The sequence below is a fragment of the Mytilus edulis genome, chromosome 3 (genome assembly GCF_963676685.1).
Source record: "Mytilus edulis chromosome 3, xbMytEdul2.2, whole genome shotgun sequence".
In the NCBI taxonomy this organism is placed as follows: domain Eukaryota; kingdom Metazoa; phylum Mollusca; class Bivalvia; order Mytilida; family Mytilidae; genus Mytilus; species Mytilus edulis.
Genome location: NC_092346.1, coordinates 59,079,057 through 59,103,475, shown reverse-complemented (window position 1 = coordinate 59,103,475; position 24,419 = coordinate 59,079,057). Strand labels below are relative to the sequence as shown.

At 34.4% G+C, this 24,419-nt stretch overlaps 1 protein-coding gene and 1 long non-coding RNA gene across 3 annotated transcripts in view; one reads left to right on the top strand and one right to left on the bottom strand.

Annotated features, from left to right (window-relative positions):
* Positions 1–2,649: 2,649 nt before the first annotated feature.
* Positions 2,650–24,419, bottom strand: part of LOC139514411 (polyribonucleotide nucleotidyltransferase 1, mitochondrial-like) — a 50,114-nt gene continuing 28,344 nt past the window's right edge. Inside the window, exons 15-25 of one of the 2 annotated variants that reach the window (XM_071303614.1) lie at positions 20,708–20,797; positions 19,934–20,088; positions 19,599–19,670; positions 19,118–19,181; positions 17,887–17,970; positions 17,599–17,640; positions 17,018–17,059; positions 8,499–8,605; positions 7,853–7,908; positions 7,166–7,244; positions 2,650–3,795 (exon numbers count right to left, since the gene is read on the bottom strand). In XM_071303614.1, coding sequence (XP_071159715.1) covers positions 3,640–3,795; positions 7,166–7,244; positions 7,853–7,908; positions 8,499–8,605; positions 17,018–17,059; positions 17,599–17,640; positions 17,887–17,970; positions 19,118–19,181; positions 19,599–19,670; positions 19,934–20,088; positions 20,708–20,797 — 947 coding nt within the window. In that variant the 3' untranslated portion in view covers positions 2,650–3,639. Of the gene's footprint in view, positions 3,796–7,165; positions 7,245–7,852; positions 7,909–8,498; positions 8,606–17,017; positions 17,102–17,598; positions 17,641–17,886; positions 17,971–19,117; positions 19,182–19,598; positions 19,671–19,933; positions 20,089–20,707; positions 20,798–24,419 lie in introns of both variants that reach the window. The other variant, XM_071303613.1, reaches the window with a different exon arrangement.
* Positions 9,099–9,474, top strand: LOC139514420 (uncharacterized). The gene is made up of 2 exons (XR_011662612.1): positions 9,099–9,179; positions 9,398–9,474. It is a non-coding gene; the product is annotated as an uncharacterized lncRNA (long non-coding RNA).

Genomic DNA, 24,419 nt, shown 5'->3' with positions numbered 1-24,419 from the left:
TCGAATGTTTAATTTGTAAAGTTATTCAATGATAAATCGGTTAATTGTTGGGAGTTATTCAATGAATTCGGTCATTAAATGTACTTGAGTGTTTATTTATTCTTGTGAAAATGAAGTTCTATTTTATTGCATGTTGGTTTAATTATATCTGAAGTGTTTTGGGAAAAAAATCAATGTAAACATTCAACATTATGTATTGCATGTTTTCTTATATCTAGGTCTATTGTTCGATATGCATTTACCATGGGAAAACGATAAACAAAACGTTAAACATCCTGATGCAATATATTTGCAACTAATTTCTGTCTGTACTCACAGTGAAACGTCTTTATCCAGAGAAATGTTTTTGTATGTTTAAGAGAAAGTTTCTGCTCTGCATTTGCACAAATAGACAGGGTAACACTAGTAGTCAAGTTGACCCTTTTGATAGTTTCTGATTGTCCTTATGTAATATCAATGATGCACAGAGATCAACCTACAAGAAGTCACAGACATATCCTTTCTATGATGAAAGATTTGGAGATAGTTAACATTTGATAATATAGAGAAATGCTATTGTTATGCACATTTAGGGTCTACATGTGCAACCCCTATTTCAAACTTGATCAGTTACATTTAAGGAACCATTTCAGTATTGTACATTTTGTGGTTGAAATGTACACTTCAAGTTCGTAATGTCCATGTCAATGATACATCATTTTAAATCTACATTTTTTAGTCAAATATATTACAAATGTAGAGGGTTTGTAATGCTTGTTGACTAGTTATTTTGTTGGTACACAAGACCATATGTCAAATGGTTTATCTGCGGAGTTGCGAACATAAAATAATACTCGCCAATATATCTAAAAAGGCATCATCTGTAAAATTTGGGACTCATATTATTGGTTTGATGGCACCATTTAATTGAGACCAAACTCCTACAAGATGTTTGCACTCCCTACTTCAAAAGAATCCAAGTACAGGTTATCATATTTGTACAAGTCTGTATGGTTATGTACTGTATAGCAAATGTCAACATCCACGGATAATTAAAAAACATCAGCATTTCTTGTATTGAGACAGGATTATATCTCAATACCTTGAAATTCGTTATGTTCTGGAAATCTTGCATTATTCACCTTGAAACCATTGCCTTGGCAGATCAGTGAAAGTAACAGCTAAGAAACATAACTGATATATTTTGTGCTTTCAGATAATATCAAATTGATTATTTTGATACTATTTTCTGGATATTAAATAAGGTCAAATAGGAAATGGAATCATATCATTTTTAAGAAACCATAGTAACCTAGTAGGTTGGCACATTAAAAGGAAGCATTCGCACACAATTTTTGAGTTTTAACTTTTTTTTTAACTTAGTTATTTAAAAGTTTAAATTTTAGAACATAGATTGGTATCTGGTAAATGGAACTTGCTAATCAACTGAGATGTATTGATTGATTGTTTGTTGGTTGCTTTACTCCAGTAGCAAACATTGCATGCATGTATAGTACAATAGATAGATGGAATATATTACCAAAAGCTTTATGGAGATATGATAGAAACAAATCATACAAGTCACAACATTAAATGAAATTCTTACACACATGTAGTTAGAGCTTTGTCAATAATTGAGATTGACTGAACATAACTGTAGGGTACTTAATTTATGTCCAGTGGAAAATATCTCACAAATAATAACGACATATGGTGGGTCAGAATATAGGACAATACACAATCATACATCATAATCAAGACATTAAAAGATAATACAAGGTATTCACACAGGCATTGTCTTTATAATCACTGCTTTAAAACACATATCCCTTATAGCATAGATAAGATATAGATAATCTTTGTGATAAAAGTATTCCAATAACATAAGACAGTATATGCTTTGAAGTTTGAAATGTACCCAATGATTCCAATAAATTCTGAAGCCTCTAGATCTTCACATATTTGTTGAAGGTTTAAGAAGACCTGTCCTAAAGAGATGCATAGACAATTAGAATGACAAGGTACTACATATGTACCTACAGTTCTATTGTGTGTTATGAAAGACTTATGTTTTTGGCAAGATATCTAGTTCAGGGAGCATCATCACAATTTTTACTGTAAAATTATAAAAAAAAATATATAGAAGGTTGTGTTCAAAAGTAACACTGTCATGGGCAGTACCTACCACATTGATTTTCCATTGCTTTTTCTACAGTATGATCGTTTAGATGCTGGTTGTTCATCACTTTATTTAGTTTCTTTTAGTTGACCTTGGCTGTGACAGCATCTTTGAAATAGGTAAGCTAATTTTGGAAATATGCACAACAGTGGATCTCACTTTTAAGCAATGCAGTAAATATTGTGATTTATTTTATTTTTGTACATGTATATGTGAAACTTAACCAAAATACTTACTGTACCTAAGAAACTGCAAATTTTCCCTTGTAATTAAAGTGCAGTTAACTACTGTTGAAAGATTTGCATTATATATGGAATCGGCATGGTAATACATCTTTTGCTATACCAGATTGAGACAAAAAAGAAAATTTCTTACAGTGGAAATAAGGTTTTTTTTTCTCACAGAGAGAAGATGGATATCAATGTAAGCAGCTAAGCAACTAAGCATACCAAATACTTATAATTAGACAGCTAACAGAAATAGAAACACAATTTTCATTTAACTATGATTTAATAAATGGTATTGAATCATATAATATTACAAATCTTATCACAGATGTTTAGTAGTATGAAATATCATTCTCAAAAATACCAGGAAATACATTGTTAAATGGCAAATTTATCTCGTACTCATATCCATGTAATAACATAGGTTTTATGATTATTTAAAATATATTCTTTCATTGGTTTTAAGGATCTTGAGATATACAATAATGACTTTGCCTTTATCCTCTATACAAATTAAAGATTAAAGTTGTTTGACTTGTATAAACTTTTAACCTTTAATCATAAAGCCTGATTATTCAATGATCAAGACTAGAAATTATCCCTACTTCTTTATTCAGAATATATTTTGAATTAAGCTAAAAAATATTGAGTTATTCAAATAAATTGAAATAGAATTTTGAAGTCGAAAGATGACGGTACTGCTTGGCAAAACAAAAATTATAGTAATTTTGTTAAATACATGCATATTGTATTAGGATACAATACCACTACATGTAATAATTGAATAAAACTAATTACTTTCACTGGTTGTTCTCATATAAAGAAATAAATTAGATAATTAGGTAAAATATTTCAATTTACTCATAACATATATCAATGCCACAGGACATTTAAATATGAGGTAACAAAGAAATAACATTGTTGTTGTAATTATTTATACAATGAGAACGAAAGTGGAAGAGACATTTATTTTAAATTTTGTTAAGCTTGAAATAAGGCTAGAAAATCTCACTCTGTGTGATAACACATGTCTGTATTAAATATCTGTTTGTTTTCCTGGTGATAAATGTGTTGTTAATAATGTCTGCATTCTATGGTGGTCATTGAAGGCACATGCTTGTAAGTCTGGAAATACATCAACTTCTTCAAGGTCAACTGTATTCCAAATTTCCCACATTGATTTTCTAAGTATTTTGAGTTTTAATGCCTTTTGTGGTCCCCGACTTGAATTTGTTGACTAATTCTCAGTGGATGTCATCCTTTTTTAACATTTAAAAAGCTTGCTTTTGCTAATGGTGACTGTAATACTTTACGAGAAAGTCTGATTTGGCCACTGTGTGGATCCCGGGCAAAATATTTCACTTGTATTTCATCTCCCACCTTTAAACCTAATGCTGATGGATGATCAATCTGAAAATTGGGATATAATTATCTATTAAAATATAATTTCTTTTTTACCATTAAATACACTTGAGACTCTTAAATCAATTTATGATTAAGATCTCATTGTTGTTAGTCATGTAACTCTGATATTTTTTCTCTCCATCTTTAAATGGTTTTTGCACAAAATACCAAAAAATCAGTAAAAATAGCCTATAAAGGGCAATAACTCCTAAAAAGGGTTTTTGAAAATGAAAATTTCACCATTGTAGACTTTTTTCATCATTCTAGGCTTGCTCATCACTTATGCCGTTTTAAATTTTTCTTTTATCAATTATAGTTTTTTCATTATAAACAAAAATTGAATGAGTAAAAACATCATTAAAGGGAAACAACTCCTTAAAGGATATAATCTTGTTTGAAAATCTGCAGATTTTGTTGTGGTGATCATTTTTGCTAATTACAATTATTCTTAATATTATAGTTTTGACCCAATAAGCAAAAAATAAGTCAAAATCATTACAGGGCAATAACTTCTATAAAAGGTTAAAAATGGATGGACAGATACATAGACAGAGATAGTGGAGTGGTTACAAAACCTGTTGGCTCTAGTAATATAGGTAACAACAACTTAATAAAAATATCAATGATATCAATGGAAACCAGATGCTCCACAGGGTGCAGCTTTATATGACCGCAGAGGTTGAACCCTGAACGGTTGGGGCAAGTATGGACACAACATTCAAGCTGGATTCAGCTCTAAATTTGGATTGCGATTAAATAGTTGACACAGCATGTTTCTGACACAGAATGAATGTGGTCTAATGAACTTAAAATATTTTTTTTTTGCCTTTGAGCAATTCACTATGCTGTTGAATATTAATCCTCTCAAAAAAATGTTTGAAGTCTGAAAATGAGAAAAAATTAACCCCCCCCCCTCCTTTCCCTTTTTCCAAAACTGATCTCAATTCAAATTTCTAATGGAGTTTGCAACAATAACTACTCATTTAAATACATCATAAAATATTAAAATGTAAAAATAAAGTGCTTGTTATCACTGAATGGTAAAGATTGTTTTAATTTATCAGTTGGTAGTAAAAGTGAATATACATTGTATATTGTATAAAACAATGATTTAAGTTGATTCAACTACTATTCTGGACAAAGAAAGATAACTCCAATTGAAATTGTGCAATTAGATATTTCTTGCTATTGTGCAATACTGTGCAATTGAAAAAATTTGCTATTGCACAATACTGTGCAATTGAAGATTTCTTGCTATTGCACAATACTGTGCGATTGAAAATTTCTTGCTATTGCACAATACTGTGCAATTGAAGATTTCTTGCTATTGCTGAATACTGTGCAATTGAAAATTTCTTGCTATTGCACAATACTTAATATAATAATTTTGGATCCTGATTTGAACCAACTTGAAAACTGGGCCCATAATCAAAAATCTAAGTACATGTTTAGATTCAGCACATCAAAAAAGCCCAAGAATTCAATTTTTGTTAAAATCAAACTTAGTTTAATTTTGGACCCTTTGGACTTTAATGTAGACCAATTTGAAAACGGGACCAAAAATTAAGAATCTACATACACAGTTAAATTTGGTATATAAAATAACCCCAATTATTCAATTTTTGATGAAATCAAACAAAGTTTAATTTTGAAACCTGATTTGGACAAACTTGAAAACTGGGCCAATAATCAAAAATCGAGGTACATTTTTAGATTCAGCATATCAAAGAACCCAAAGGATTCAATTTTTGTTAAAATCAAAGTAAGTTTAATTTTGGACCCTTTGGACCTTAATGTAGACCAATTTGAAAACGGGACCAAAAATCAAGAATCTAAATACACAGTTAGATTCGGCATATCAAAGAACCCCAATTATTCAATTTTTGATGAAATCAAACAAAGTTCAATTTTGGACCCTTTGGGCCCCTTATTCCTAAACTGTTAGGACCAAAACTCCCAAAATCAAACACAACCTTCCTTTTATAGTCATAAACCTTGTGTTTAAATTTCATAGATTACTATTTACTTATACTAAAGTTATGGTGCGAAAACCAAGAATAATGCTTATTTGGGCCCCTTTTTGGCCCCTAATTCCTAAACTGTTGGGACCTCAACTCCCAAAATCAATCCCAACCTTCCTTTTGTGGTCATAACCCTTGTGTTTAAATTTCATTGATTTCTATTTACTTGTACTAAAGTCATTGTGCGAAAACCAAGAATAATGCTTATTTGGGCCCTTTTTTGGCCCCTAATTTCTAAACTGTTGGAACCAAAACTCCCAAAATCAATCCCAACCTTCCTTTTGTGGTCATAAACCTTGTGTCAAAATTTCATAGATTTCTATTTACTTAAACTAAAGTTATAGTGCGAAAACCAAGAAAATGCTTATTTGGGCCCTTTTTGGCCCTTAATTCCTAATATGTTCGGACCAAAACTCCCAAAATCAATCCCAACATTTCTTTTGTGGTCATTAACCTTGTGTTAAAATTTCATAGATTTCTATTCACTTTTACTTAAGTTAGAGTGCGAAAACTAAAAGTATTCAGACGACGACGACGACGCAGACGATGACGCCAAAGTGATACCAATATACGACCAAAATTTTTTTAATTTTTGTGGTCGTATAAAAATCATTATGCAGTGACTTGTATGTGAATTATGGGGTTGATGAAAACACTAACATTAGTTGCACAGGAGGTATATAGGAATAAATGTGGTCCATGAAAAATAAATGTAATAGGACATGGCTTGTATCATTGTCAAATATTATTTCTATCATGTAGCCTATATATTCCTGTATATCCAATCTATGTAACTGCACATCTTATAATATATTCTGGCAGCTAAGCAACATGGCAATGATATATCAATTTCTAGGAAGTGCCAGAAGAAACACACAAAAGACTTTCCGAACATTGATATCTATAATGTATTCTTATACATGTACATACTTTGTAATGCAGAAGATTAGAAAGCCCCAATTCAAGTCAGTCTTGAATGAAATGAATGTTTCCATAGTACCCGAATTCCCAACTCCCGCTATCATTTTCTATGTTCAGTGGACAGTGAAATTTGGGATCAAAACTCTAATTTGGCAAAAATTTAGAAAGATCATATCATAGGAAACATGAGTATAAAATGCTTAGATCTTAAAACCTGTCCATATGAAAAAAAAATCTCAGAATCCGTCAAAATCAAATTACCAAATGAATTTTGATAAAAATAAGTTGTTTTTCAGCTAATTTTTTTGGAAAAAATTCATTATCAGACAACTTTCATATGGAAATATGATCAAAACAGTCCTTGACTTTCTCCTGTATCAAAACAAAATACATTTAACAACTTCCTCCCTCGTCTGTTAATATTTGTAACATACCTTTCTGATGTCTAACTGCATATTATGTAATAACATTGGCTCTAGTTTGGGATGTAATTGTACCATCACACCATAATTTCTGTAATTAAAATAATTAGTTTAAGTACACATTAACAAAGAATTATGTGCATTTTGAACTCTTTTTTTTCTCTTCACAACAGAACTGCAGCAGATGGTTAAGTAAAATATCTGATTAAAATAGTACATTATGAAAATTTCAAATCAGCTTGTACGGTACATATAGTAAATTTCAGTCAGGTGGACAAGCAGTAATAAAAAGGTGTTCTTATTTCTACAGCTGCAGTTTTCAACCCACAAACTTTAAACTTTCTGAAATGCTTGTATATGCCTTAAAGTTTGCACTTTATTCTCGTACACATCTTGAGAATTTATTCAGTTTTTGTAGCACAAGTAAATTATAAAAAGCAACCTTGATGGAAGGTTACCATCTTTTTAAGGATTTGTGTCTATAAGATCTTAATAATGTCTACTGAAAGAGTATACTTTTCCTCATTAAAAGATGTCTTTACTCCCTTTCAGCAGCATAATTGTCCTTTTTCCTGGCAGCCTGATAGCTAAAATCAATTAAGTGGCAGAATAGAAATCATTCCTATTACATTTATTCTTAAGCCTGTTGACAAGATATTCTAGAGAGGAGAGATGGATAAATATAAACAGAATACTCACTTTATTTCTGTTATTTTCCCGGTATAAATAGCACCATACTCTAGTTCAGGGGCTCTCTGTATTAAAAGAAAAAGATATTAAAATAACATTCAATGAAACAAGAGTAGAGTGATATTTTACAGACATATTGCTTTTTAATATCAGTAGGAAAGAATATATTTTATGAGTTCTTGAACATTTAATAATATAAATAAATTCATTTTACTTGAAATTTAATTCCATATCTAATGCAATTTACTATCTGAATACAAAAAAAAGTTATTACTTCAGTGTCATTGCATTTTCTTCAAAATACAATCAAAACTGACAGCAAATAAATTATCTGTACATAAAATTTTATTAGAATTGTGTTGAGTTATTTCCCTTTCTATACAGAAGTAAATTCACAATTTAGTGGTAATTTTTTACAAGACTGTTTACACAATTACATGAATGACAGTATGCCACATTTATCAAGTGTCATCCAATTTTTAACATAATAGAATACTAAATACCAAAAACTGTTTGTTTAATAGTTGCAAAGCCATTTTCTGTATAAAAATAATTGGAGAAAACCAGAATGGTTTGGGTATAACTCCTTTGGAGTGTAAAATATATGTGCACAATACTAGAGATTGACTGTAACATATATTTATATATTACTTACCTCTTCTGTCAGAAATTGTTCAATCATTTCTTTGGCCTCATTCATAGACTGCTGGTTGTGAGCAAAAAGTTGGAAATTAGTTTCATCAATACTGGTCACCCTTACACCTGAAATGTATAAACTTCTCAATCAAATGATTATTTCAATGTGTAAAAGGGTAAAAAACTTTCATCTAAAAACCCCATTAATGAGGCAAGGAGGAGATCTCTATTTATAATATGTTGATTATCTACAGTATATCAAACAATTATCCATGAGCATTGTTGGTGATTATATAAAATTCCTGAAACTGTTTTAACCTTCAAGAATTCATTCTAAAATTATGTTGCTACTTACACAATACGTATAGTGTCACACCTTTATGAAAATTTCAGTCCAATCCAATTGTTTGGGAGAAGTGTTTACAGTATACAGGACAAAATTATAAAATTCTTTGTGAAATTAACTCCCCTTGTGTAATTGACGGGCACAAATCTTTAGCCACCCTATTCTGGATCACATCCGCAATTATATTCACTGTATAGTCTATTTGATTGGATTTTTAGACATCCGTATTTTCCGGAAATAATCTGAACTTCTCCGTATTTTCACTAGTGCTTACTTTCTCTTCCTCACCGGTCTATTGCAAATGGATGCCACGACAAAACTGCTCCTGCGGATATTGTGACAAATCACCGTCAAGTACGTTTCAAATCAATTATAAACTGTTAAATATATATACCGTTAATTCCGTTCACTTGGATTCCACGTTTATTCAACAATACGAACTGTAATTGTTTATTTCTATGAATTGAACTGAGAATTCTACTTTCGTTTTTGACTTGATATTATTATTGCATTGAACTTTCATATATTTCTTTCGTACATATTGTAAAATATTGTATTTTTATTTCTTTCAGTTTACCAAACAATACACACTCTGTAAAACTCCTGTATCATTTCTGGTGGAATTACAATCTACAATCTTCACACACAAGTTGTTATTCTTTGTAATTTGCCGAGATTGCGATACAATCACATGGTTATACTAGCTGAGTCAGGCTCAGCATAGTAAATTGACGACAACCTGTCTTTACATATCCAGACAAGGAACGACAACGTAGCAACGTACATACCTTCACACTGACAGTGGACTACATATCGTGTGTATACTCGACAGCAACCTAACAACGTTGAGTCAACATGGATCCCAGTCATGAGGAACAACAAGAAGAGGTACAGCCCCAAGAAGGAGATGTCCCTGAAATATTAGAAAATCCGTCTAATACATCTCAGTCAGATGAAATTCCCGAGGCTAGGCGAGTTCGCGACCTCACGGAAAAAGGACAAGGAGCTTTCACTGAAAAACGTGACAAGTTCTGTCAGGAACTAGAGGCTCTCTGGACAGACATTGAATCCAAGTTATTGGAAGTAACAACGCCACCTAACGAGCTCCAGCAACTCCTTACAGCTCAGGACAAACTAGTTAAAGCCTGTAATAACTATCGTAGGCTCACAGATGAGTACCTTGACTTTCTGAAAAGGACCAGAACACTGGAGAGTCAAAAAGAAATAGATGCGTGTAAACTCTCTTTAGATTTTCGTCTGTCCAAAGTGGAACTGGTCATGGAAAAACTACACGAGCAGCGCCTCGCTCTAACAAAGTCCAAATCCACTAAAACAAAGACCTCAAAAGGTAAGAAAACCTCACGCAGTGGTAGCTCTAACGTGTCAGACATGTCAAGCCTAGCACGGAGAAAGCGTGCCAAGGCAGAGGCTGCCAAGTCTAAAATAGCCTTTGTAGAGAAACATGCCATTATCCTACAACAGGAAGCAATGTTAGAAGAACAAGCCCTGTTCAGACAAGGTGAAATGGAACAGGAAGCTGCACGCAAACAGGCAGAAATGGAGCAAGAAGTCGCTCAACGTAAACAAGAGGCTATGCGCAGGAAGGCTGAAATGCAACAAGAAGCCGCACGAGTAAGCCGGGAAAAGGTCGAGCTTAAAGCCAAATTTAACCTTCTTGAAGCACAGAAAGAAGCTGCAGCCGCAGAAGCCGAGGCTCGTATCCTGGAATACGACGATAGTCAAGCCTTTAGCGAACTACCTGACGAAAAGGAAGACCCGCTCCAGCGTGTGCAAGATTTTGTCAACAAACTTCCTGTATCAACAGCTGTGAAGGAAGTAACAGCACCTCAAAAGAAAAAGCAATTTCCTGTTAAAATTGAGCTGAGCCACGAAGCACCAGCGTTCGTGCCGTCCGCGGCACTGAACTTGCTGTCACAGACATCTGCTGTCTTACCTTCCGATTCTAAGTCACCGGAAGTTACCTTTATCCCAGATCTGGGATTAGTAACCGGCATACAAAAATTAGGTCTTTCAGATGAGAGCCCTACTGAACATCAAAAACAGGGTGTTAAAGAAGCGATCCCTGTCTTACGCATAAAACAAGACTTTATAGAAGAGATCCCTGTTTCACACCAAAAACAAGGCATAGTAGAAGAGATCCCTGTTGCACACCAGCAACAAATCAACTTTACATCAGAGATAACTAGATTCCTTTTACGCAAGGACTTGCTTTTCTCCCGATTAACAAGCTTTAACGATCGGGCAGAGTCATTTCATACTTGGAAAGCAAGCTTCAAGAACGTGACTGATGAGTTACAAGTCTCTGACTCAGAACAGATCGATTTACTGATCAAGTGGCTCGGTCCAGAGTCTGCTAAACACGCCATTAGCATAAGAGCGTCGAACGCTAATAATCCTACCATAGGTATACAGAGATTATGGAAGAGGCTTGACGAGCGGTATGGTGCTCCAGAAATGTTGGAAGCCTCTCTCAAGAGTAAACTTGAAAAATTCCCTACCTTAACAAATAAGGACAACGCACGTCTCTACGAACTGTCTGACATTCTATCAGAAATAGAATATCACAAGGAAAATCCCAAGCTGGGATGTTTGCTAGCATATTTTGACTCCTCGTCCGGGATAAATCCTATTGTTGAAAAATTACCGTACGGACTCCAAGAAAAGTGGACCACAAGGGCTACAAGATACAAGGCTAAATATGACGTTGCCTTTCCACCTTTCACAGAATTCTCTGCCTACATCAGGGAAATCAGCAAAACAAAGAACGATCCTGGGTTCATCTTTGGGTCAAAAGCCACACCAAATACAAAAGGTGCTGCGCCAAGGTCTACGCCTTACCCTAGGACTAAAGTTGGTGCTCATAAAACAGCAGTTGAGCAGCAATCTAGAGACGCCAGCAAACAAGGTCTTTGTATTCTGCACAATACAAAGCATTCCTTAAATGAATGTCGAGCGTTCCGAGCCAAGTCAATAGAGGAGCGCAAAGGTCTTTTGAAAGAAAACAATGTATGTTACAAGTGTTGTGATTCTACCACACATAGAAGCCGGGATTGCAATGCAAGCATAAGTTGTAAAGAATGTGGAAGTAAACAACACACTACCGCACTTCACATCACTAGACCACAGCAACCTACAAGTTCGCAGTCTAGCTCGCCTAAGCAAGCCTACGGCGGGGAGCCTATAGAATCGGCTGAAACTAAGGCAACCTCAGTTAACTCTACCTGTACTGAGATCTGCAAAGATACATATAGTGGGAAATCTTGTGCTAAAATACTTCCTGTGAATGTTTATCACAAAGATAACCAGTACAAAGTTATTCGCATGTACGCCATCATTGATGACCAAAGCAACCGGTCACTAGCATCGCCCGAATTCTTCAATCTTTTCGACGTCAAAGATAAACCGGAAAACTATACTTTATCAACATGCTCCGGCAAAGTAGTCACTTCCGGCAAAAGAGGAAGAGGTTTCGTCATGGAATCAATCAATGGTAATGACAAGTTTGACCTTCCTGTACTGATTGAATGTGATCATATTCCCAATAATAGGGACGAAATACCTACTCCTGAAGTAACAATGCATCACCCTCATTTAAAAGAACTTAGAGGTAGCATTCCACCAATAGAGGAAAATTGCCAAATTCTTCTCTTAATTGGCAGAGACCTTATAGAGGCACACCATGTCCTCGATCAGCGCATAGGACCACCCAAAACTCCATATGCACAACAATTGAAACTTGGTTGGGTAGTGATAGGAGAAACCTGCATTAACAAGCAGCATGTTCCTCTTGAGTTAAATGTCAAAATAACCAACATTTTGCCTACAGGACAACCTTCAACCTTTCAACCATGCACAAGCAAGTTTGACATCCGGGAAAACTACACAGACCCTGTAACGAAAGACTTACAATCGCCACTCTTTGAAAAAACAAGGGACGATGACAAGCCTGGACAGTCATATGAGGACAAAATGTTCATGAAGCAGATGGACAACGAATTTGTAAGAGACTCGGAAGGAAGTTGGGTAGCACCGTTGCCGTTCCGAGTGCCAAGACAGCCATTGCCAAGCAACAGACAACAAGCTCTTCATCGTGCTAATATGTTAGACATCAGTTTGAATAGAAACCCAGTTAAGCGGGAACACTTTCTTACTTTTATGAGTAAGATCCTGGACAATAATCATGCAGAGCTCGCTCCACCATTGCACGAACATGAGGAGTGCTGGTATTTGCCATTGTTTGGTGTTTATCATCCGAAGAAACCCGATCAGATAAGAGGTGTGTTTGATTCTTCCGCCAAATGTAACGGAGTTTCACTTAACAGCGTCCTGCTTACAGGTCCAGACTTGACCAACGATCTCTTGGGAGTACTGCTGCGTTTCAGGAAAGAAATGATCGCAGTAACTGCAGACGTTCAACACATGTTTCACTGCTTCGTTGTCAGAAATGACCACCGTAATTACCTGAGATTTTTATGGCATAAAGACAATGACCTACAGGAGAACCTTGTCGAATACCGCATGAGAGTTCATGTTTTCGGGAATAGTCCGTCACCTGCTGTTGCTACGCTTGGACTCAGAAAAGCAGCTCAAGCATCAGAACAAGAGTTTGGCAGTCACGTGACTAGCTTTGTTACAAGAGACTTCTATGTCGACGACGGTCTTACGTCATGTCCCACTAAAGAGGAAGCTGTTACGCTCATGAAGGACACACAGCAAGCATTAGCAAGATATGGAAACTTACGCCTTCACAAGTTTGCCTCTAATTGTGCGGAAGTTATGTCTGCATTTCATGCCAGTGATTTGGCTTCAAATCTTAAAGATCTAGACTTAGAATGCGATAGCAAACCCCTACAACGTAGTCTTGGTCTCAGCTGGGACGTAAACACTGATAACTTTTTATTTCAATTATCATCAGAAAACAAACCGATCACTCGGAGAGGAATTTTATCAACGATAAACAGTCTCTACGATCCTCTGGGATTTTTGGCTCCGGTGATTATACAAGGGAAACTCCTATTGAGGAAAATAGTATCAGAAACCGTCGATTGGGACCAACCTCTCACTGATGAGACAGCAGATGAGTGGAAATCTTGGAGAGATACTCTAATTGCTATCGAAACATTGCGCATTCCACGTACCTACGTGCCGTATCTGAGCAAAACCGCCACAAAGGAGTTACATGTCTTCTCTGATGCATCAGAAAAAGCCATAGCAGCTGTTGCATATCTACGCACGACCGACAGTAGTGGTGAACCAAACATAGGATTCATTCTTGGGAAAGCTAAAGTTGCACCAACAAGTGGTCATACTATTCCACGCCTTGAACTATCTGCTGCAGTATTAGCAGTCGAGATAACACAGACCATCATGGATAATTTAGATTTACATATAGACACCGTAAAATTCTACACAGACAGTAAAGTAGTCCTAGGCTACATAAGTAACGAGACAAGAAGGTTCTTCATCTATGTCGCCAATCGAGTGGAGAAAATAAGAAAATTTAGCTCTCCAAGTCAATGGAATTATGTACCAACTCACCGTAATCCCGCAGACTCGGGAACAAGGTCCGTACAAGCCCATGAAATTCACAGCAGCGAATGGTTATTAGGACCAAAACAACTTCTTTCCTCAGAACAGAAGAATTCTGAGGATATATACCAGCTAATAGATCCAGAAGAAGATGGAGAAATCCGTGCAACTGTTAATGTTGCAAAAACATTTTCCACACCTGAGCATAAAGGTATCGGAACTGATAGATTCAATCGATTCTCCAACTGGACATCACTTGTGCGAGCGATAGCCTTTTTGGAACGTTTCTCTCGTTTACACGGGTCAAAACAGGCATCATCAGTGACTTCTGTGGTTAGTTTTTCAAATGCCGAAAATTTCATCTTAATATCTGCACAACAGGAAGTTTATGGAGATGAAATAGATTGTATAAAACGTCAGGAACAAATTAATAAGCGGAGCCCGATAGCTAACCTCAATCCGTTTTTGGATGAACGAGGACTATTACGAGTTGGAGGCCGTATTGTAAAATCGGACTTGAACCTCCGTGAAAAGAAACCATTGATCGTCCCTGGACGCAATCATGTAGCAACATTATTAGTTCGACACTACCACAACAAGATAAAACATCAAGGTCGCCATTTCACAGATGGAGCGATTCGATCCGCAGGATTTTGGATCGTAGGAGCAAAACGCTTAATCTCATCTATTATTCACAAATGTGTGACATGCCGCAAACTCAGAGGAAAAACTGAGTATCAAATCATGTCTGATTTGCCAGAGGACCGTCTTGAACCTTCACCTCCGTTTACTAACGTTGGAATAGACACCTTTGGACCCTGGACAATTGTTTCACGTAAAACACGTGGTGGATACGCCAACTCCAAACGTTGGGCAATTTTATTCACATGCTTAGTGACAAGAGCTATTCACATCGAATTAATCGAGGAAATGAGTTCTTCGGCCTTCATAAACGCCGTCAGGAGATTCGCCGCTATAAGAGGCCAAGTAAAGATTTTCCGATCTGACCGTGGAACAAACTTTATTGGAGCAATCGACGATTTAAAGATTGATTCAATCAACGTTGAAGATGGACCCTTCAAGAACTTTCTGTACAGTTCTGGTACAACTTGGATCTTCAATGCGCCGCATTCGTCCCACATGGGTGGAGCCTGGGAAAGAATGATTGGTATCACCAGAAGAATTCTTGATTCTATGCTTCTAAATGCAGCCGGAAGAAGCCTTACGCATGACGTGCTTAACACACTAATGGCAGAAGTTTCAGCAATAGTGAACTCTAGACCTCTGGTACCGGTATCAACAGATCCAGAGAATCCGTTAATATTAACTCCGGCTATGTTATTGACACAGAAAACTGACTACGTTTTCACTTCAGACCATCTTGGGGAATTCGACAAACTAGATCTCTGTCTTGCCGAATGGAGACGAGTACAGGCTCTGGCCAGTGTTTTCTGGTCCCGTTGGAGGAAGGAATACCTGCCGTTACTACAACAACGACGAAAATGGACCGAAGATCGCCGTGATCTCATCGAAGGAGACGTCATTCTTCTTAAGGACAAAAACATTTGCCGTACCCAATGGCCCGTTGGAATTATAGTGAACTCATTTAAAAGTTCAGACGAACATGTCCGAAAAGCAGAAGTGCGAGTTATCGTTAATGGAAAAGCCACAACCTACACACGCCCTATCGTGGACATGATTCTTCTCATAGAGAACACTCCTGTGTAAATATATGTATATATCTCTGGATTTATATAGTGACATTCATATGTGTTATATCTTATGGAATAATAGTGATATCAGGTAGATTTCAGACGGGGAGTATTCTGGATCACATCCGCAATTATATTCACTGTATAGTCTATTTGATTGGATTTTTAGACATCCGTATTTTCCGGAAATAATCTGAACTTCTCCGTATTTTCACTAGTGCTTACTTTCTCTTCCTCACCGGTCTATTGCAAATGGATGCCACGACAAAACTGCTCCTGCGGATATTGTGACAAATCACCGTCAAGTACGTTTCAAATCAATTATAAACTGTTAAATATATATACCGTTAATTCCGTTCACTTGGATTCCACGTTTATTCAACAATACGAACTGTAATTGTTTATTTCTATGAATTGAACTGAGAATTCTACTTTCGTTTTTGACTTGATATTATTATTGCATTGAACTTTCATATATTTCTTTCGTACATATTGTAAAATATTGTATTTTTATTTCTTTCAGTTTACCAAACAATACACACTCTGTAAAACTCCTGTATCATTTCTGGTGGAATTACAATCTACAATCTTCACACACAAGTTGTTATTCTTTGTAATTTGCCGAGATTGCGATACAATCACATGGTTATACTAGCTGAGTCAGGCTCAGCATACACCCAATGGGCCAATACTAAGCATTGTTTTAAGGAAATTCATATACTTAGAGAAATTGCAATAGCAGATAACTGACAGACAGGCAGATGGACAGTAACTCATTAACATCCCTTGTTCTGCTTTTAAAGGGTTTAATGAAGTACATGTACCTACTAGGCCTACAAAATTGCTATTAAACTGAAAATGTCATTAAATGTTTTATAATTCTTGGATATCAAAAGAAACTTATAGATTAAATTTAAATACTTTGTTTACCTGTTTCACTTGTAAGCTTCTTGAGATTTAATCCTCCAACACCTATGAACTTTGATCTTTTGGTCAAGGAAACTGTATAAGTCTCTGTAACATGTAAAGGTTATATTAGATTGAGATTTAATCCTCTAACACCTATAAACTTTTATCTTTTAGTCAAAGACACTGTATAAGTTTCTGTAACATGTAAAGGTTATATTAGTTTGAGATTAAATCCTGCAACACCTATAAACTTTGATCTTTTGGCCAAAGAAACTGTATAAGTTTCTGTAAAATGTAAGGGTTATATTAGTTTGAGATTAAATCCTGCAACACCTATAAACTTTGATCTTTTGGCCAAAGCAACTGTATAAGTTTCTGTAAAATGTAAGGGTTATATTAGTTTGAGATTTAATCCTGCAACACCTATAAACTTTGATCTTTTGGCCAAGGAAACTGTTTTAGTTTCTGTAACATGTAAAGGTTATGTTAGATTGAGATTAAAACCTCCAACACCTATAAACTTTTATCTTTAGTCAAAGACACTGTATAAGTTTCTGTAACATGTAAAAGTTATATTAGTTTGAGATTTAATCCTGCAACACCTATGAACTTTGATCTTTTGGCCAAAGAAACTGTATAAGTTTCTGTAAATTGTAAGGGTTGAAAATGTTCTAACTTGAATAATCTGAAGTTTATAAAATTCAAATGAAACTATGTATTTCTGATAGTAAAAAAAGTCTTCAATGTTTTTTAATACAGCTTCTTCCAAAATTTAATTGTTTATTAACAAAATATTACGTTTTCAAGGGCAATATTTGACTATCTTTTAGCCTTTTTAAGGTGTCCCTAAAATAGCTCATGAACCTTGATCTTGGAAATTTTATACATACCTATAACTGGAAAAGATTTCTTCTGCTCTTTTCTGGGTTCTGATATCTTATTATCCATTATATCTAATATTTCATTCTTAGCATCTAGAAAATAAAAAAAGACTTCAAAAGACCTACCCAACTTTGACAAGAAACATCAAATGTATTGCATGAAATATAGGAATCTTCTACTAATAGCATTTTCAGTCAACGCAAATTTTTTCATTAAGATTGACATTTCAGCAATTTGAAAAATAAAACCTGAAAAAAGTTAATATTTATAGAATAACTAATCGAAGAATTCAAATAGAGAAAAATTTTTGAATTCTTTAATTAGTTATTCTTTTCATTACATTGGAAAAAATGGCTTTTTTTAAAGAATTATAGTATAACTAATAGAAGAATTCAAATAGAGAATAATATTCAATGACTGACCGAACAACACATAATTCAAGAATGCGTGTAGTGCATGAGTTAATTATCAGTGTTGTTCGGTCACGAGTTGAATATTTTTCGATATTTTAATTCTTTAATTAGTTATTCTTTTTATTACATTGGCAAATGGCTTTTGTTAAAGAAATTAATGTAAAACATGTCAGGAACTATATCTTTTTTCTATGCATTCACAATTTGTTTTGATCCGCCGTTATTGACGTCTTGACAACGCCTATTGTTGTATGACGTCAGAGAGTGAAATAACCACGTTTATTTCACATGTGAAATTATCGGTTTTTATTAAACTGGGAAATCAATATAATTCATTGCAACCAAGGTAATAAATTAATGTAAAACATGTAATGAACTATATCTTTTTTCTACGCATTCACAATTTGTTTCGATCCGCTGTTATCGACGTCTTGACAACGCCTATTGTTGTATGACATCAGAGAGTGAAATAACCACGTTTATTTCACATGTGAAATTATTGAATTTTAAACGAATTTTTATTCAACTGGGAAATCAATGTAATTGATTGCAACCAATGTAATAATGCTTGATAAGGCATTCTAAATGCCAAATCCAAAAATTGTGCTTGACACAGAATCCCAAAAGGGATTAGTATCAACTCTCTGGAAAAAACTTATCTAAACAACGCATTTAAAAAAAAGGTTTGAAAATAACATGGCACAAAAATTCCCACAAAATAGTATTTTTCTATTATCAAAATAACAATTAACAATCCTAAAATCATTGACATTCTTTTTCTTAACTTTTTTACATATGCATATGTTTATATTTTTGTTAGAAATACCTGTAGACTGTTCTATAGCTTCCATGACAACATTAATTGGAATTCCTGGTAATTTTACATCTGCCTGTTAAAATTGTTATGAAACTTATAAGAATTAAATTAAGATATACTGGTCTTTTGAATTTAATAAATATGTGATGACTTTGATCAGCGGAATTATTAAATAACAGGTAACCAAAGCATCACATGAAAAACTTGAAATAGTAGAAGTTACCCTAATATTCTCAAAATATATAAAATTTCAAAATGTAGAGACTGCAATAACTCTAAAAAAAAAAATAACACTGAATTCTTAATTCATCTTTACTACATAACATAATTCAACTAGGAAGAGTTATTTCCCTTTTTCATAATTCAATTTTTTTGGGGGAAAATAATCCACCATTAAAAAAAAATATTTACCAATAGTATGAAATGCAAAAGAAATCTACTATCTATTACATGCCACTGAATTTGAAAATGTGCAAAGAACTATTCTAACCTGCAAAGCTGTAATTCCAGTTCTTGTACCAGCTATCTTAAAATCCATATCCCCCATGTAATCTTCTATACCCTGTAATAATCAATTTTTAGAATCATTCTGTATTTGCAAAGGAAAGTTCAAACTTCAAAAAATCATATTATACAAGTAACAGTAACAACAAACCATTGTTTTCAATGCTGGAAAAATCTGTATTATTATGAACAAACAATAAATGCTTTTTATTCATATACCGTAGGTTTGAAAGCATTGATAAGTAAGTATAACTTTAATTCTGATTCTATCACTGACTACTACAATATATTGGACTGTTTCAAGCTCTTTATCCTACTTACCAGAATATCTGTGAGTATTTTATATTTGAAATCTTCCTCTGTGTTTCCACTGGAGACTAGACCTAAAGCTACACCAGCAGCTGCCTGTTTTACAGGTACTCCTGCATCCATTAATGCCAAACTTCCTCCACATATAGAGGCCATAGATGAAGAACCTGTGAACAATGTTAAAAGGTGAAAAAGATGTAAATATAGGTTGTTTACATTTATCTATTTCAGATAGTTGTCTCATAGGCATTAAATATCATTTTACAGTGAATTTAGTAGGCATGAATTACACACCTTTTACGACTCAATGATTTTTAATTACTGTTTTTGAAGGTGGCTGAAAGTGCTACAATCATATTGGTAAACTAAATATTACATTCAACTGTTTAGTATAAAAAAGAAATGTCTTCCTGCCAGTATGTGTATACCTTTTCAATACACTCAATGCAGTCTCTATATTGATAAAACAAGAATGTGTCCAACGTACAAAGATGCCCCACTTGTTCATTTTATATGTTCAGTGGACCGTGAAATTGGGGTCAAAACTCTAATTTGACATTAAAATTAGAAAGATCATATCATAGGAAACATGTGCATCAAGTTTCAAGTATGATAGGATTTCAACTTCATCAAAAACTACCTTGACTAAAAACTTTAACCTGAAGCAAGACAGAAACAAGAATTAACAGACAAATGAACAGACAGACAGAACAGAAAACATAACAGCCCTCTACTGTCCTTGGTCGGGTATCAAAAAGTTCATTTGACAGACTAATTAGAACTTACCATTGGATTCAAGTACTTCTGATGTAAGTCTGATTGTAAATGGATAGGTGTCTGGAATAATAGAACGTAAACCTTTCTCTGCTAATGCACCTGCAAAAAATTATGAAAATATAACGGAATTTGTTAAAATTACATTCAGATAATTATTTAAATGAAACAAACAAGTGTCTATGTAGTTTAAATTATGAATTAAATATTTTTAAGGATTGGTGATACATTTAAACTTGATAACATGTACATTTGTATTAACTCAGATTGCAGGCCAATAATATTGTGTCTAGCTTTTAGATGGTAAAAAAAAGTAAGGAAACCATTTTTCACTACTTTTATATTTATTTATTTTTTAGTACTAACAGTGACCTTGACTCTGATATAATGACCCTAAAATCAATAGGCTTCTTCCCTTTTCCCTTTTCATATGTATAAGTTTTATTCCAATTGTAAGCATCAGAAATTGAGTTACCATCAAAAACAATTTTCTTTTTAGCAACAGTGATCTTTACACATTTTCTTGTCATGTTTTTGTCAAAATAAATAAATAAATACCTTTGAAAATAATATCTTAAGTTGTTTAAGTGAGTTGTCTGCATATAATGTTTCAACAATATTTATTAAATTACAATCAAATCATAATTTTTTTCTCTAATCAATACAATTTTTGAATGTAGCTGGATATGCTAAATTTGATGCTAAAAAATATACAATAACATTTATCTTTTTATTATCAATAACTTATGAATCAAGATAACTCATAATTAAAATTTTGTAAAACCAATGTTTCAAAACTAATAAAATACAGAAATAAAACCAAATAGATTTTATTTAAATGGTAATTATAAATGTTAAATCAATCTACAACAAATTGAGTTAATTACTTTCATCAATTATCTATGGTAATTAACATATAAATCTCTATTATCTCTGTATAATTGGAAGTTCATTACTCAATGAGCATCCATTAAGTGAGATTAATTGAGTGATAGTGTGTAATTTATACTTGAAAAGCATACAAAAAGGACAATTTTCAATAAAATATTAAAAACAATTTGAAAAAGAAGCACAAATATGCAATAGTAAATCAGTCTGATAGTAAAGGTTGGTAATTTTATTGTGTAAAAATGGTTTGTAATTTTAGTGTGAATCATACTTTGAAATTATGAAAATCCATATATAAAATCAAGAATATGCCAAGAATCATTCAGTTTTTTTCTTTATTTTTGAACAAAATTTGACCCAAAACCCCAGAAGATGATATTTAAAATAATATAATTATATTATGTAATTTAATGTAGTACATGTACTTTTTAAATAGTATTATTTTCACCAATAATGAAAATACAAATACAATAAGTTTCTAAAATTTACAGCAATTGAAAGCTGATACATATCTACAGATATCAAACAAAACTAAAGCAATACAATGTTTTCATCCATCATAACTCTGTAGAGTTCTACAAGCTTTCGTGTAATGTTTGGTAAAGGAATGCTAGAAAATTGAAATGAATTTGTTCTATATTACTTTGGCACAGTGTGTACAGGCTTCCATCAATGCCTGTCCACTTGTGTGCCATAGTAATCCTTAACAAAGCCATAGAGAGAAGTAACAGTGAATCTGTGCTATATCAATTTGGCACAGTGTGTACAGGCTTTCATCAATGCCTGTCCACTTGTGTGCTGTGGTAATCCTGAACTATGTCATAGAGAGAAGTTAGAGGGAATCTGTTCTATATTACTTTGGCACAGTGTGTACAGGTTTCCATCAACGCCTGTCCACTTGTGTGCCATAGTAATCCGTAACAATGCCATAGAGAGACGTTAGAGTGAATCTGTGCTATATCAATTTGGCACAGTGTATACAGGCTTTCATCAATGCCTGTCCACTTGTGTGCTGTGGTAATCCTGAACTATGTCATAGAGAGAAGTTAGAGGGAATCTGTTCTATATTACTTTGGCACAGTGTGTACAAGGCTTTCATCAATGCCTGTCCACTTGTGTGCCGTGGTAATCCCAAACAATGCCATGTAGGGTAGTAAGAGTGAATCTGTGATGTTACTTTGGCACAGTGAGTACAGGCTTTCATTAATGCCTGTCCACTTATGTGCCATGGTAATCCTGAAAAATGTCATAGAGAGAAGTTAGAGGGAATCTGTTCTATATTACTTTGGCACAGTTGTGTACAGGTTTCCATCAATGCCTGTCCACTTGTGTGCCATGGTAATCCTTAACAATACCATAGAGGGAAGTTAGAGTAAATCTGTTCCGTTACTTTGGCACAGTTGTGTATAGGCTTTCATTAATGTCTGTCCACTTGTGTGCTGTGGTAATCCTTAACAATGCCATAGAGGGAAGTTAGAGTTAATCTCTTCTATATTACTTTGGCACAGTTGTGTACAGGTTTCCATCAATGCCTGTCCACTTGTTGTGCCATGGTCATCCTTAACAATGCCTTAAAGAGAAGTTAGAGTGAATCTGTTCTATGTTACTTTGGCACAGTGTGTACAGGCTTTCATTATGCCTGTCCACTTGTGTGCCAAGGTAATCCTTAACAATGCCATGTAGAGAAGTTAGAGTGAATCTGTTCTATATTACTTTGGCACAGTGTGTACAGGTTTCCATCAATGCCTGTCTACTTGTGTGCTGTGGTAATCCTGAATAATGCCATAGAGAGACGTTAGAGTGAATTTGTTCTATATTACTTTGGCACAGTGTGTACAGGCTTCCATCAATGCCTGTCCACTTGTGTGCTGTGGTAATCCTGAATAATGCCATAGAGAGACATTAGAGTGAATTTGTTCTATATTACTTTGGCACAGTGTGTACAGGCTTCCATCAATGCCTGTCCACTTGTGTGCTGTGGTAATCCTGAACAATGCCATAGAGAGACGTTAGAGTGAATTTGTTCTATATTACTTTGGCACAGTGTGTACAGGCTTTCATCAATGCCTGACCACTCGTGTGCCATGGTAATCCTGAACAATGCCATGTAGAGAAGTGAATCTGTTCTGTATTACTTGCACAGTTGTGTGTTGGCTTTATTCAATGCCTGCCCACCTGTGTACCATGGTAATCATGAACAACATTATATAGAGTAGTTAGAGTTAATTTGTTCTATGTTACTTTGGCACAGTGTGTACAGGCTTTCATTAATGCCTGTCCACTTATGTGCCATGGTAATCCTGAACAATGCCATTTATAGAAGTTAGAGTAAATCTGTGATGTTACTTTGGCACAGTTGTGTATAGGCTTTCATTAATGCCTGTCCACTTGTGTGCCATGGTAATCCTGAACAATGCCATTTATAGAAGTTAGAGTGAATCTGTGATGTTACTTTGGCACAGTTGTGTATAGGCTTTCATTAATGCCTGTCCACTTGTGTGCCATGGTAATCCTGAACAACATTATATAGAGTAGTTAGAGTTAATCTGTTCTTTGTTACTTTGGCACAGTGTGTACAGGCTTTCATTAATACCTGTCCACTTATGTGCCATGGTAATACTGAACATTGCCATTTATAGAAGTTAGAGTAAATCTGTGATGTTACTTTGGCACAGTTGTGTATAGGCTTTAATCATTGCCTGTCCACTTATGTGCCATGGTAATCCTCAACAATGCCATGTTCAGAAGTTATAGTGAATCTGTTCTATATAACTTTGGCACAGTGTGTACAGGCTTTCATTAATGCCTGTCCACTTATGTGCCATGGTAATCCTGA